The 16710-nt window shown below is 41.7% G+C and overlaps 1 protein-coding gene across 5 annotated transcripts in view; it reads left to right on the top strand.

Annotated features, from left to right (window-relative positions):
- Positions 1-16128, top strand: part of st3gal3b (ST3 beta-galactoside alpha-2,3-sialyltransferase 3b) — a 43320-nt gene extending 27192 nt beyond the window's left edge. For all 5 annotated transcript variants that reach the window (XM_072364330.1, XM_072364332.1, XM_072364333.1 and 2 more), the window contains 3 exons: positions 7513-7659; positions 9603-9749; positions 12057-16128. In XM_072364330.1, coding sequence (XP_072220431.1) covers positions 7513-7659; positions 9603-9749; positions 12057-12146 — 384 coding nt within the window. In that variant the 3' untranslated portion in view covers positions 12147-16128. The remainder of the gene's footprint in view (positions 1-7512; positions 7660-9602; positions 9750-12056) is intronic.
- The last annotated feature ends 582 nt before the right edge of the window (positions 16129-16710 follow it).

Genomic DNA, 16710 nt, shown 5'->3' on the forward strand with positions numbered 1-16710 from the left:
ACAAGTGACTCATCTAGCCGGTGAACAGCATGTTTTACCCTTCTGTGCTGTTATCGTTTTTCACTTGCCATGACTTCAGGCTTGGAGTCTGAGCAAAACACAATGTAGAGAGGCAACTTCCCTGTCTGCCTTTTGGCGTGTTGTACTCTCACAAACAAACGCGTATAAGCTCCTTCTTTCTCTCTTGACCTTGGTACTGATCAGTTATCTTTTTAAGCCTGTTGCCAGCTATATATGCACAATTAGTGGCAGCATCAGAGGACTTCCAGCTTCCTCGTTGCTGCATTTTTAGGGGATTACTCAGTTCAACTTGATGTTGTAGACCTGTGTTACATGATGTTTACAGCCACGGTTGTTGATGATTTTTTTCCATTTTGCCTCCGATCACAGTGCACACTCGTGGTTAGTGCACACTCGTGGTTAGTGCACACTCGTGGTTGGTGCACACTCGTGGTTAGTGCACACTCGTGGTTAGTGCACACTCGTGCTTAGTGCACACTCGTGGTTAGTGCACACTCGTGGTTGGTGCACACTCGTGGTTAGTGCACACTCGTGGTTAGTGCACACTCGTGGTTAGTGCACACTCGTGGTTAGTGCACACTCGTGGTTAGTGCACACTCGTGGTTAGTGCACACTCGTGGTTAGTGCACACTCGTGCTTAGTGCACACTCGTGGTTAGTGCACACTCGTGCTTAGTGCACACTCGTGGTTAGTGCACACTCGTGCTTAGTGCACACTCGTGGTTAGTGCACACTCGTGGTTAGTGCACACTCGTGGTTAGTGCACACTCGTGGTTAGTGCACACTCGTGGTTAGTGCACACTCGTGCTTAGTGCACACTCGTGGTTAGTGCACACTCGTGGTTAGTGCACACTCGTGGTTAGTGCACACTCGTGGTTAGTGCACACTCGTGCTTAGTGCACACTCGTGGTTAGTGCACACTCGTGGTTAGTGCACACTCGTGCTTAGTGCACACTCGTGGTTAGTGCACACTCGTGCTTAGTGCACACTCGTGGTTAGTGCACACTCGTGGTTAGTGCACACTCGTGGTTAGTGCACATGCAGCTCCAGTTGTTTGTATATGTGGGGTTATTTTTAAACAGGGCTGAGGAAGGATATACAGCTGGTGGTAAACACGAGGTTTGAAGGTGGAGTGTCGGTGTTCAGTCTCTCCTGTTTGTTTACAGGAGCTTTCCCTGCTTGCAACAGCGCTGAAAGATAAATGATGGATGCAGACAATTTTAGGAAAAGAGTACTTCTCCTTTAATAGAAATCCAGCCAGAGGTTCTTGCACAGAAGTACCAAAATATTCTAGTGAAGCCGGTATTTAGATTGCATTACCCTCTCTTCGGCAGTGTCAGAAACTGAGTGTATAAGGAATTTAACTTTTTTATTTTACTTTTAAAATAGCTGCACATTGTTCGCAGACAAATGAACTTTCTCCTGCTAAAATACTATGAAGTGTTTATCTTGGTTTCTCTCTTTGTACATTTCAGATTTTTCAGGAAGTTTATTATAATCACTGAGGATGCTCTCTAGGCAGCTATATGGCTCTCCTTTAAATCCAAACATCTGTGGTTAAGCACTTAGTAGCATGCATACATGTAGATGTAAACATTTACATACTTGTAGACAGGGATTTTGAACACAAACCAATTTACTAACGTGGTGTCCGGATGTCCCTGATTACCATGAGGGTGAGTCACCTACCTACTCTGCCATGTTTGACACTCAGCGATCTGGTCCCCTTTTTTATTGGTGAGTTCTGATATTTATTTTCTTTGTATAAAGTATTTCTGGAGAACTCGCAGTAGGTCGTGAGATGAGCTTATTAGTTTTTAGTCATTGAATTGTAGGTCTTTGTGACGCTTTGTGATGTGTCACCTGTTATTTCCCAGAGACCAGCACAACATAGAGGTGCTCAGGGTCACAATGCTGTCAGGTTTTTGTACTGTTTTCACATTTGTTGTCATGGGGGTGTGGAGACAAAGATTTCACACACCGGAAAACTTCAGCGAGGGCAGGAACTGAGAAGCCACTGTGACCTCACAGAGGGCAGAGGTTGTGGTATGTGTGACGAGACACAAGAGACAAATTGGTCAGTGCTTCAGATTCCTGGTGAACAAAAATAACCACAGTTGTTCAGAATTTCACCTCTTGATTTTAGTAACTGTAATCCCCTGCTGCGCACCCGACCTTTTACCACCTTCCTCTCTCCTTTTTGAGCATTCTCTCTGAAATGGTTCCCCGTCAGTGGAGCGCTTATGTGGTAAGACTCTGCACATTGTAAACTCAAAGACCTAACATGTACCCAGTGCTAAAGACCTCCAGACTACTTTAATTGCAATTGTTCGCAGTTCAGGGCTGCTGTTTTTGTTTTTAAATTGCTTTAAGTCGGCCTTCCGGAATCCAGTCCTCCTCAATTGAGTCTCGCCATAAACATCAAATATAACCACATCCTCACTCAGTGGTTTACAGGACTGAAGAACCCAGATAGAGCCAAATTGTGTGATAGCTGCCTATCAAGGAAGGAAGCAAATCTGCCATATTCCAGCTGTATTATGAGATTATTGTGGAGAATACACAAAAGCAGGCCGTAACCTTGAAATGTACATACACCGTGCCTGGTGACAAGATGCTTTTAGCTTCTTGTGGTAGTCATGAATCTGGAGTTTGTTTGTGTTGGTTTACATTGAGGAGCTTCGAAGCCACCTGTAGTCACCAGCATATGTGAAACATTTTGTCTTTCCTCTACCTGCCATATTTCACTTCCATTTAGTGCTGCTACAGTTTTCACTCAGCCCCTCAGGAGCTATAAACTGATCTATCTGCTTCATTCAACACAGAGAAGCTTTTTAGTTTAAAGGTGAGTCAAATTTCATTGGCTTGTGCTTGTGAAACCAAGCCATGCTGAAAACTATAAAAGAGGCCCTCTAAACCACACTGTTTCTTGTTTAGGCATTTTTATGTTTTTAGGGAGTTTTATTTTGTATTTAATGCAGCAGGAAAAGGATTCATTGCGTCACTTTTTTGCCGTGTCTATTTTAACAGTTTTAACTGACATTTTAGCTTCCTTTTTTTTTTCACTCCACATCACTCTTTCCATCTTTTTGATCCTTTGCTTCTCTTGGCTGACAGCAGGCTTTCTCCTCTGCCTGTAGCATTGTCTCCGTTTAATCCTTCGCTTTTCTGTCTTTTTATTTGATGGTTTGTGTAGCTCTGATTTTCCTGCAGCTGTGAAATCACAAGACAAATACACAAGCAAAGCTTCAGTTCTCGTTGACAACACTGACAGACAGGCTTGGGTTTTTTTGTTTGCTTTCTGACATTCAGTAATGGTACTTCCTCAATTTCCTGTGGAATCAATAATTATACCTTTTTATATTCTCATTATAAGATGTTGGTATCTTTGTTTGAGTTCAGACAGCAAAACGTCTTTCAGATTTTTTAGTTTTGAAGATATTTTTTCAGTTCTGAGTGAACTGAAAACATACTGCACAACAACTAGCTTCTTACATTTTGGCCTCTCAGAAATGATAATTCTTAGCCGTTCCAAACTTGTGAGCTTTATGTTGCTTTAATTGGCTCTTTGGACCAAACTGTTCATTTTTAATCAAGCTTTTTCTTCTTGTTGCACTGCAGATAGGATTGCTGAAGGGACGTGACGGTCAGTCTGCCGTTGGTAAATTAGTCAAAATCATATTCTAATTCCTCTGTTGCATACAGTTCAATTTAATCTGGGCTTCATTCAATTCAATTCAATTTAGTCAATTCAATTAAAACAAATGTTATCTCAAGGCACTTAAATAATTGTAATCATAATGTCCATCCATCCCTCTGTGTTTTGTTTCAGTTCAGGCTGATTTTAATATCATCAAGTAAACATAACTATACAAGTAGAGTTAGATTAGTACACAGATTACTTTCTTTTTTCATAGTTTTGTAATCTTCAGTGTCTTTCCCGATTTAAAAAGAATTCCGTAATAACATGGATACAATTCTTACACTGGAACTCTGCCGACAACAGGATGGATTTTATCCATCTTTCACTCTAGAACTTTTTGAACCATTTCAATGACCTGTGTTAATGTTACACTGGTGTTTGAAGAGGTCCAATTGTACATTTATACATTTATGGGTGGTTCCCCTTGTGCTGGGCGCTACGAAACAGCCGCCAAACAGTGTTCTGTTATTTGAAATGGTTGTTTCTGCTGTGTGAACGTAGAATGGAGTGGGGTTACAAGGCACCGTAAAGAATCGAATTAATGGCTAAATTACAATAAGACTGAGTTATCATTTCATGTATACACCTTAGTCTGACTAAACCTTGGAGCGGTTCGGGTTCCTCGAAGTCGAATTAAGACCCTGAAATAACTTGCACTAAACGTGTTTGTATACGGTGAATTGGACTAGGAATTGGACTTTGCGTTCTGTGCCTGCTCAATTTATTTATTTTTCCCAGGATCGTGACCTGGAAGTCGAAGGAGACGATATTACTGTTGTTGTTGTCGCCGCCGCCATCGGACAGAGGGAAACGAAATGAGGGACGTAGCTTTTACGTAATTGAACGACTCTTATTGAATGACTCTTCCTTATGCGTGCTCTAGTGCTCTCAAACAAAACTTAAGCGCGGCGCAGGCAAAGGGAAGGTCACTCGTACAGGGAAGAAAATGTGTAACTTCTCCCCCTTTGCGTGTTATATATTGATTGCTAAATCTAGAACAACAATCTCACAAAACTAAATAAAATGCTAATTACAAGAAATTGCAAAAACAAGTTTGAGTTTTTTTGAAGGCAGGACAGTTGTGCATTGTTGTTCTGTTGTAAGGTACTTTAGCTGAATGGCAGGTCAGTGTGAAGTCAACAGAGCAGTGAAGGGGAGAGCCTGCACAGCGATGACAACGCTCTGTTCGCCAACACCTTTACCTATGATATTTGATAGCACGACCTCTGTTTTGGTCGGATGAATGAGCAAAGGTGAGCTACCATTAGCATTAGGGTGGTAATGTTATTGTTAGATCATCTCTTATCCTGCAGGGCTTCTTCCAGTTCACTGTGCGTCCTTCTGACTGGCAGATGTTGACCTCTGTATGTCCATCTCCATGCAGTGCAAATGATTTACTCTGCCATTTCATGGTTGTTTTACAGGTGCTTTATTCGAGCACACAGCCCTCTGCGCACACTTAAATCTAATAATCCTGCCCAATTTAACCATAAAGCTGTTGCAGGAGAGGGGGAAACAGTATTTCCTCTTTGACCACAGCTCAGTGACAGCCCAACCATCCGAAGCCACACACTGCTGTTCACCTTTAAGAATGTGTGGGTCGGGACTTGGGAAGTGTTGTGGGACTTACTCATTCTACAGCTTCCTGTCCCTGCTGAAAATTTGTCCTGACAAACTAAACCGCGCTCACGTAGAGGTTAGCGCTGGTAACCTCGTCCTGTCACTCTCAAGTCATTTGCCAGAGCTTTGAACTGATTTTGAAGGACTAAGGACTGACAGTGAAACCTTTTTGATAAGTAACTTTCTTCCCCTTTACTTTTGTTACCTTCAAACAAGGCTCAGTGACGCCTTAACCTTAAAACTTGCCTTCCGACACAAATGGATGTTTTTGGTTTTTTGCCCACAAACCCAAATTATTCATTGCTGTCCTTTTACAGCTCTTTTGCCGTACTTTGAAAGGTAAATACTGTAAGATGTTTGAGTTGGAGTCCTTTTTAATGTAAGCAACTTCCCACATTCCTTAACTCATAACAGTACCCACAACCCCCCTTCCTCCGAGCAGCCCAGAATCTGTCCATACTAATTGGTCTTACATTTCTCAAAGCCACCTGTACTTGTCTGAAGATCTTCAAAAAGATCCCCACCCTGTGACATTTGTGTCAATGTACATGTAAGGTCATGGCTCTGTAAAGCAAGGGGTGTGTGTTGTGTGTCATGAGCTTCTCTCGTGCTCAGAATAAAGAAAAAAATGCATCACTCTCTTTATTCAGGACATAGAAACACATCCAAACATTGCAGCTTAATAGGTTCTTGGCAAACACAAGCTGTGTTGACAGGAGAGATGAGCTGCCGTTCCTGTTGCAGCTTGCTGAAGGCACAGAACACGGCCCACGTTCAAAAAGAGCCGCCGCTGTTAAAACGCTGCCAACGCTCACATAGAGTCATGCACTGCTTTGTCAAAGGTGGCTGGGCGGGTGCTTGACTATTTGAACAGGTGATTTCCATTTACATCTGCTGACCCTATTGGCTTCATGGCTTTAGGAAGTCACACTGTCAGGCGAGTCAATCATGCACTGCCAGTATGCTGTATTTTTATTTACTCTTAGTAATGCTGTGAGGGGGTTTATTGATCATGCTGTGTTCTTTTCTGTACAGTTTAAAAAGTCAGAATTTGTTATTAGATACCCTTTTGTATAGTTATTTTTCCATTTCTCTAACATTAAGTGACTGTACTTTTATGATTGAGTGTTTTATTAGTGTGACGTATCATTCAGGTGGTGTTAGCGGCTTGTCTGACAGCTTGTCCGAGCGACTGATGATGATTGCCCTGTGTTATGAGGTCTCACAGAACACCCTGGGGTCAGGGTGTGATTTAAACCATTTCCTGTCTAATGCCATTTCACCACAGGTGTTATGTGATGTATATATCTTAGGGCTGGGCAAATATTAAATGATTTAATCGCGTTAATCGTATGATTTCCTGTGATTAATCGCATTGTTATACACAGTACTCCGGTGCTTACAGATAACTTTGGCTCTGCCGTCTGGAAGAACTTTGAAATGAAAACGGCCATGTAAAAGTTCCGTAACCTTCTCCACGTTTGTTTAGCCCGCTTCATCTGCCATTCTTTGCTTTTCTGACTGTTTCCTGTGAGCGCCGCAGCAGGAAGCAACATACTAGGCTCGCCCATGATGGACTTTTTCAAAATAAAAGCTGGTGAGCGACAGATGTTTACAATAAGAATAATAAATGATAAAAACTGCGTTAATGGGAGACAAATAATTGTCGGTGATAAGTAATTAGTTAGTGAATGCAAAAATAAATAAGATCTGGTGGGAAAACGGGTGGGAAGAAATCTTTGGGGTAACAAATGATAACACAATCATCTTCACTCCATCTACTAAACTTGGAAGAGGCTGACTGTATTGTAAGACCTTGTTAACCCTCCAGGGCATCTGCAGCCCTCACAGACTGTTAGACTTTTCACTTGACAGGTCATAATTACTGATGTCCTGCGTGGCCCTCGGCCTTACTTCGTCCATTAAAGGCCAAAAAGCCATTTCCCTAATGAGTGCTAGAAAGAGTCTGGCTCCTGGTTAGCTTCTGTGTTTCATGTCAATGAATCAGAGGATAATCCCACTTTGATGTTTGCTTGGTAAATTTCACGGCGCTGTCCCCAGCAGAGGTGTCATGTGTCTGTTTTGTGTGTTATATTTCTTGCAGAAACAGTCCACTATTAATGTTGAAAATGACTGTTTGTTGTCCCCATTTCCTTCTCAACACTCAAGAGGGGTACGGAGGGGTTTTGGAAGTCGGTGGCTCACTATGTGCCTCGGGAGCCGAGCGACATCAGAATCCTCAATCCCTACTTTATCCAGGAGGCTGCATTCCAGTTCATAGGCCTGCCATTCAACAATGGCCTAATGGGCAAGGGGGTAAGATGCTCACTGATTCTTAAAGCCACGATTCACAGCAATACACACACACAAATGAATATCATTTTCTAAGGGCTTTATTCAAAACGAGTAACTTACTCAAATAGAATTTATTTCACTTGTTGATTAGAAATGTGCTGAGTTTTCCTCCATAGAATTGTTTGCATTAGGAAGAAAAACATCACATAATCTGCTATGTTAGAGTCATTTAAGGATGTCTGCTGTATCTTATGAGTGGAATTCTTCACTCAATTAAAGGGGCCTCTGATTAGGGGACTTCTGTCTAAAAGCTATTTTTTGCTATATATTTGTACTTGGCTGTTTGATTCTTCACCTCACCTCACTATCGCAGTGCACCTCAACCACCTCCAGCATACAAAGAGAAATGAAATATATAAAGAGGAAATGACAAATAATTTCTCATTGCTTAATTGTTCAGTAGATATTCCAGTCTCACTAGGACTGATGTAGCTTAACTTGGTTTAGAAATCATATTTGTCTTGACCTGAGAGAGATAACAAGGTGAAGACCTGTCCAACCAATAAGCAGAGTACAGATCAGAATGGCAAACCAAAGTGAAATGAGTGAAATGCTGGTGTGCATGTATGTGCAGATGCATTTGCACATGCTTTGTATGTGCTGTTTGTAAGAAGAGGGGGAGTACTGTTAGAGTATTGGAGGGGACATGAGGAGTGTATCACCCTAACTCTACCCTCTGGGGCCACCGGAGCACCCCTGCATGAACTCCACTCTGCAACATGTGTTGAACATGTGGCTATCTGGTTGTGTGAGTGTAAGAGAGACGAGTGTGGAGTGGTCTTTGCATTGCTGTCTTACATTACAGGCTGCAGATTGTATGATTTGGCACATTTGTTCCCTGGAACACTTTACTATTTCTCCTCTGACCCTCGTGGTGTATGTTTATGCACACAGAAATTAATGTAGAGGGCTATTTATTATACTGGTGTTTATGTTTAATGTGTGTGGGTGCATGTGTGTAAAATAATCTGCATTAGAACACGCAGTAGGAGGTTGTCCAGCTGCTGGTTGAGCTCCACCTACCCTGAGGGCTGCAAATCAGGGTAATGATTTAAATGGGGCCTCCCTCCCCTCTCCACCTGCATTTTTTCCAACTCAAACCCTTTTTCTTCTTTTTTTTTCTGCAATGTCCACACACATGTACCCAGCCCCTGTACACCCCAGCTCTCTGGCAGCCCAGAGCAGTTAGGAAGCACAGTTCAACCCTGTAGATCACCATGTTGTAGTAGGGGGCTGCAGGGGTCACATTGTAAAGGTAATAGTTAATCACCAAGTGCTCAAAGTCAGTTAGTGGCAGTGGAGTAGAACAAAGGCAGATTTACACAGGAGGAATGGAAGCAGATTGACTGATTATGACAAAGATCAGAATATTCCTGCTTATTTGAGTCGTTATGTAAACTACAGAAACATGATGCTTTTATTGATCTTTAAGGATGACATGTAGACTTCTTGACTGGAAAAACTCTCTCTCCCTATCTAACTTTAAGTTGAGAAAGCATGTCACAGCCTCTGAAGGAGTGAGAGAGGCGCTGGATTTGTGGGCTAATTGCACAACAGAATGCTGGATTTTAGTTTGATTAACTTGTTTTTGTAATTGTTGGAGGACAAATTATAACTGAAAATAAAGTTGTAAAATTGCTCAGCCAACAGATGTGGTTGTGTGGCTGATATGCTTAGTGTGTTTGTTAGGAGGATTTATGGCCTGAATTGCTTGAAATTGTAATTAGAGGTGAGGCATGACACAGTACAATTGTGATTAACTTTTGATGTTGATCCAGATTTGGATCCAGGAATCTTTGAAGAATCCAGCCTTAGTGGAGGCATGCAGTCTGCTCTTGTTAACAAATACCACTGATGTGTGTGTGTGTGTGTGTGCGCCATAACCACATTTCTTTTCACTGCAGAACATTCCAACTTTGGGAACAGTTGCCATAACGATGGCACTGCACAACTGTGATGAAGTGGCAGTGGCTGGTTTTGGCTATGATATGAACATGCCTCATGCACCTCTGCACTACTACGAGACTGTCAAGATGTCTGCCATTAAAGAGGTGAGTGTTTTACCATCAGTACACATTTAAGTACAAATGCATCAATGTGGCAACATGCATACCTCACTGAAATACGTTCACTAATGGAAACAGTATATTCTGACTTTTCCTTACCCCCTTTGTCCTTAGAGGAATAGCTAAAGATCCAAATAACTGTAGTCTTTGATTAGGAGGGACCACCACTCCTGTGGGGGTGGGGGGTTGGCCTGAAGCCAAAATACATTTACTACAAAGCCTTCACTATTTAGGCTGATGGTGATATTAGCCCAAGAATTCTCCTAGGTTTCAACTTCTGTCAGCTTTTTTCTCAAGACCATATGTATGGTACTTTGAAGCCTGATGAACATTATGGCAAAACATGTTTGAATGGGGCACATTGAATCTGTTGTTCAGGGTTTGTACTGATCAGCAGCGTCTTGTACCCTGCTAAATCACGAGTTTAAGAACACGATTTTAAGTGCAGTTAAATTTATGAGTGATGGAGTGTAAAGAGTCTGTCATGTGAAATGCTGCTTCCAGCACTGATACTTGAGACATGCCTGTACCCTGAACATAATCGCAATGCGCACTTGTATGTTGCTTTATGTTCCACTTAAGTGAATAAGTTGTATAATTGTACCACATCCATGTCATTGTTTCATATCGCATGCCATGATGGTAACAATGGTCACAGAAAATGTTATTGCAGAAATGGAAGCAAGAGTAACAGGAGATTAAAGATTCTTTAGAAATAACAACTAGAAACTAGAGCCACACTGAAATACACAATCAGATCGAATGTCACAGGTCAACAAAAATAAACTAGACTGGAAAAATGAAAGCAAAAGTCAGAATCTGTAAATTGGCCACAATGAAACGGCACTGATCTTTCATCAGGGGCCTCAGCAGCATGTCATTTGATCATTTTCTGAGCGCCCATGTGACAGAGCTCTCTGCTCCATCAGTCAAGTGTTTCTCTCTGTGTTTACACTGAAACCCAGTGGAATCAGAGATGTCACCCGTTTGTTGACCATGAGCTCAGTATGATGATAACCTTTGTCTAAACTCCCAGCCAACCTTTGGCATTTATTATCATCATCTTCATCAACACTGTCATCATCAGCCACACATGGCTAATTAATGGGAATACTTTTGGATTTTTTGTTTGGAACAAAAAATTCTGTCGCTGCTTGTCAATGGGGTTATTTGCTCCTCTTGAACACACAGCTGTGAAACTTTCCACCTAGATTCTGCCTCTATTTTAGAGAAAGGAACTGTTTCCAGTTGGAAAAGGGTGATAATAATAAAGAAGCACAACTTAACTTAAGTTCAGTTCTTTATAAGCATGCTGCTCAGAACATACAGATCTGATTTACACAGTCTGGGTTCCCTTATAAGAGAAAACCTTCACTAATAATAATGTATACTAGGTTGTGCCACCTAGTGTGCACATATCGGGGATTTCTTCCCTGCACAAACATTTTAGAAAAAGCGGTCCTGTCTTACACAGGTAGTCCCAATAAGAACCTGTGAGATTGTGGTTTTTTACCAAAAGAGTGACCTTTATCTACACCTTTATTCCTAATCATCAAAGAAATATCTATCTTTCTTCTCTTCTTCTTCCTATTGTGAAGTTGGACTTTTGCGTTGTAATATGCAGGTGTGGAGCGCGTTGCTCAGGCAACAGGCTGATGGTAAATGCATGAATTAAACCACCCACATGCATCAGTCCACCTTGAATTGCTCTTTCAAGGCTGGTGGGGTTTAGAAGCATTTCAGATGTTTACCATCAAAAATTAAAATGCATTTTGGCTTGCTCTGTGACTTCCAAATGGGTTGTGTCATTGTGGTTTCAGTAAATTTTCAGTGAAACTGAAGCTCATCAATCCCTAACGTGGGACCCGTTCACATAGTGGTAGGAGGTTTGACCCAGACAGACGGAGCCTGACAGAGAGTCCCCTGGAGCTTTTTTCTTTTCCTGTTCCCTCATCTGCTTGTTCTCTGGCCACTCCTTCATCTCTTCATCCCAAAGCACCTCACAGGAACCGCTGGCTCTGATTACGCATCGGCTGGCTTAACTGAATTCTCTTTACACAGCAGGGAGGAAAACTGACTTAGCTTTGCTCAACACCTATATTTTCACCGTAGAATACCCATATGTCCCCGTCCTGGGAATTTGAAAATGCTAAACTAACACACAGGTTTGAATATTAGTGAACATAGCAATGCTTTTGGAAAAGGTGCTGTGGGTAACTTGGGCCAGTATCTTCCCACTTTATTGGTGATGTTGTATGTCTTAACGTGTTCCTTTTGGTCATTATTCCACAGTCTTGGACACACAACATATCCAAGGAGAAGGAGTTCCTCCGCAAGCTGGTGAAGGCCAATGTTGTCACAGATCTCACCAAAGGCATCTGAATTATACCCAACCACAGTCTCCCTCTGCCATTTCCAAAGGACAAAAACTGGAGGCAGGGAAATGGATTGGCTTGTGGAGAAGAAGACCCTCCGAGTGACCTGTTCACCGCCTGGGTTGTTCTGTCGAAGGAGATTATGAGAAAATACAGGAGAGATTTTGTGGAAAGATGCACTCTCGTGCCTTCTGAACCAAAGACTCCTGCTCATCAAAGCAGGGAGGGGGTTGGGGGTGGGGGTGTAATGGGCCTCGGGAAGACTGGATCTGCCTGGTTACGCTGGTTCCTATCAAACAACAGCCACAGTAGCACTGTGCTGGCCCCACAATTCAACGTTTACCACTTCAGAACCCCAAGTATAACACAATTTAAGAGAAGAGCAAAGGTAACATGTTGACCATTACAAAGTCACAGTTTAACTTGACTTAGGGGTTAATGTGATGACGGGACAGTTGACAAAGGGATGAAACAGGACTGAGCGGGGTTTGGGGATGGATTGAGTGTTAGCAGTGCCAAATGTACCTCGTAGAGGGGAGAGGTCGTGCCCCCCTCTCCTTTTGCTGCCTGAATGTATTCACCTTACTCAGTGTAAATATCAAAGATTTTTAATGTGCTTTCTAACAAACTGCAGTTGTTCCACGACTCCATCTCCCACCTTTCATTAGTCGATTTGTTTGTGAATCCTTGTCCAAAGCCAGATCACATCAGTGCGCATCACCTGCCACAGACTGGTGTGGTTGTGAGACGAGAAAGTACGGAGTGCCATAAAAAAGAATAAATGAGAAAAAAAATGTGGGCCATGGTAAAAGTTATTCATTAAAAAAAAAGGGTCAATTACAAAAGAAAACTTTTGGATTAATTACAGAAAGTATTTAATTTCCATGTTTATATTCCAAACATCTAAATTTAACAGGACATTTTGAACTTTCTGTGCCTGGGTGTATGTTACAGTGCCCTGTGTAGCGCGCTAAAACGCCACATCTCTGATAAACATAACGCTGCCTGTGAAATGTGGTGCATTTCCCATGGTACCTGGTTCCTGGTCATAAAGAGGTCAGAGCAAAGGATTTTCAGCTATTACACCCTACATACAGATGCAGCGCGAGCCCCCGTAGTTGAATACTGACTGATTGAAAGTTGGTTTAAACTGAAAAATGAAGAGACGTCATCAGAGGTTACCATTAAAGGAAGAAGCGTGATATAACCACAAAGAAATATGATCTTTCTTTGATCAGCTCTATTTCGGATCACTAACACAAAAGCTTTGCTTCTAACTTAGTTGTTTCAAACTTTTCCATAGTTTGAAGCACCCACTTTTATTTCACCTTCTTTTTCCGCAATAGCCTCTTTCCCCCAACAGGGCAAGAACCAACAGAAGCAAACGGGCCGTTACTTTGGTTCCACACATTTTCAATGAAACCCCCATGTGGCACAGAAGAGTTCAAGCAAGTAAACCGCTGCCGAGTGAACGCAGATCCGTGTCCTAACCCTTAGCCACGATGAGCTCTAAAGTCAATGTTGGGCTATATAAACGTGCTTCTTCAGTTGAGTAGTAGGAATCAGTCAAAGCTAACACGATGCAGCTGTGGTGCCGGGCCTGGGAGCAAAGTTGTGAACGGCGGTGTCTAAAATGTGCATAACAAAGTCAGGGAGCGACAGTACAAGTCAGAAGAAGACAGTTTGAGGGTTTCCACTCTTCTCTAGTGTTGCTTTAAAAGAGCACCAATGGGAAAATGAAACGCTGCAACTTCTGACCAATGGTGTTTTATCACATATTTCGAGGCGCTCGTGTTTGTATGGCTGGCCTGTCTGTGGCTGTCCAGACCAAAAAAAGCATTTTCTAAAGCTGATTTTTATAATTCCAGTTTTTCCAGTTTTATATAATTTTCTGTTTACTAAGCAGTTATTTTATATATAGCTTCTTTATATTTCCAGATTTCTTCTCTCATTATTTCCGGGGTAATTCTTTTTCATGGCTCTCCTTTGACTCCACATAAAGGTCCTTTCTAACCACTCAGTCTTTGCATGACAATGCTCTTGGAAAATACCTGGATGGTTACTTACTCCCAGGTAACTGCTTGCCTCAGATCAGGCTCCAAAACTGCATATTGATTCTGATGAGTTCTATTTAAGTAGTGTGTTAAGTATTCTTTTTTGGAGTAAAATTCTTGTTTTTACTCATGTCACAGTCCCGTCTTCATCAGCTGGGAGCCTGGAGGCTGCAGCACAGACACAGTGCTGCCTGGAACATGATCTGTCCTGGTCAAGGATAACTGTGGCTGTATGTCTGATCCCTTTTCCAAACCCCTGTTGCTGCAGTTTCTTATTCTTTGATAAATTGTGAAATCTTTTCTTGTAGAATATGAAATCTCTATATTTTTCGTTCTTAGGCGGATTTGATTATTTATTTTGTTACAGAGTCCCATCATTATGGCCACAGGCTGGCCTGCTCCCTGTTACACACAGACGTTTGCGTCTTTTCTTTTGAGTTTTTAGTTCACAACCGTGTGCTTCCTCAGACTTTTGTGGAAGTTGCAGAAGCAGCGTTCTGACTGAATTGGTTAAAAATGGCCTTGTGTTACATGTCTGCTGTTCTTCAGTTCACGTGTGTTCTCTTCTGTTACAATGGACAGTATAGATATCAATTCAGCTTTCTTTCAATTCTGATCATTTCAAAGAAAGATTCAATGTGCTGATCAGGCCTTTGCACTTTGCAGATAAAGGTTCTGCTGTATGCTTTTCAGTATTCTTATTGCATATTATTGTGGTTATTATCGCTGCACAATCAAACCTTGTGCTTCTTCCAGGCTGAGAATGTTCCGTCTGTTTGTCTTGTTATCATATGAATGCTATAACCAGCTTTACATTGTGATGGTGCATTTGAAATACTGTTTTCTGAAGTTTTATTTCTTAAAATTGATGACATTTTCATCTAGCTTCTGTTTTTACATCTTTGCAAGTGCATGTACTTAATACACACACGTTTACTCGTTGTGTTTTCAATCAAATAGCTGCTGCTGTTGTGTCTGTCACGTAATCATTTTGATTGGTTTCCACAATCACTTCTGGATCGTGCAGCAGTGTGTTCTACTCAGTCCACTCAGAAGTCTTTCACTTGGTTAGGAGCAGTGGAGCGCTTGTTGGACGAACCCGACCCTGTGTGGTACTGTTGGAAGAACAAAGGTACAGGAACCGCTGACTGCACAATCATGAGGCGCTTGAAGTGCCTTACACCTCATCACCTGGAAACTGTAAAGTGTAATGCAGTTTGCAGGATCAGCTCCAGGATAAGACTGCTTACTTCCTACTTCTGTGATTCAGAACAGTCCATTTGATGTTCTGTGCAGAATATTCATCACATAAGCTGAAAGAGACTTGAAGATCCTTACTGGTGGTTGAACCCATGGCTACAAATGAGACTTCCACAAACATAACTTTTCATTCGCTCTTCTTTTTTTGGGTTTGTTTTTGTCTTCTTTTACTTTCACAGGAAAAGTGAAGAGAAACCGGAAATATAGAGATGCTAGTCAGAACATGACCTGTAGCAAATGACTGGTTTGGAATCAAACCACGGTCTCTCTCCATGTGGTCTGCACCCTCACCACAGAGTCACCAGAAACCAGAAAAAATAGGTTGTCATAGTGCACTGGAGTCGTTTACAAGAATCCATTAATCATATAAAAGATGTGCGGCTTGTACTTTGTGGGCTAAAGTGCATCAAACTACCATTATGCTTTCAGAAGCATTGAAGTTAAGCAGACCGTCTGTTGGAGTGAGTCTTTTTTTTTTCCTCTAAATGCTGGAAAGCCTGAATCTCTACCACTACTTTCCTGTTCACGGTAAAACACGATGTCATTTTTCTTTTCTTTTGGTTCATCATATTTATGTTGGGTTTTTTCATTTCTCCATGAGTGGAAAGTCAAAGATCGATGTTTCCTTTCTAAGTATAATGGCTTTCAGCAATTCAATAAATAAGTTGAAATTGATATTTGACCCTGCATGTGTTTTTCATTTTGCATTCTGTGGAGCATCAGGGTATTGTGTGTTGGTTTTATCATAGTGTGTATATACATTTTGTACCCTGTAAGTTTTCTGTGTACACAGTAAATATCTTTATGTAGTTAGTTAGTCTATGTTCTGCTTTATGTCATCAAACATGCTTTTCTTCTACTGTAATTCAATTCACTTTATTTATATGGTGCCAGTTCACAAACACCATTCATCTTGAGGTATTTTTTACAGAGAATGTAAACAATTTCAATACAAGTCCAATTAAATACAACCCAATTTAGTCCAGTTCATTATAATCCAATTGTAATGTGCAAGAGGGTGGCTTTTTGCAGACAGTGTGGGCTTCAGTGTCACAGTCCAGTATGCCTATAGCTGGGAGCCTCGTGCTATGCATAATAGATCAGGTATCAACTGTCTGGCGTGTCAGCCTGTTGCAGAGGTTACAAACTGCAGGGAGCTCTGAAGATGGAGTGATGGGGTGGAGTATCTGGGAGACATTTTATTTCCTTTACTGCTCTGTATTCTGTCTTCAACCTGGGAATCATTTTTCAATTCTC

The sequence above is a fragment of the Leuresthes tenuis genome, unplaced genomic scaffold (genome assembly GCF_036924035.1).
Source record: "Leuresthes tenuis unplaced genomic scaffold, fLeuTen1.0.hap1 SCAF_14, whole genome shotgun sequence".
Taxonomy (NCBI): domain Eukaryota; kingdom Metazoa; phylum Chordata; class Actinopteri; order Atheriniformes; family Atherinopsidae; genus Leuresthes; species Leuresthes tenuis.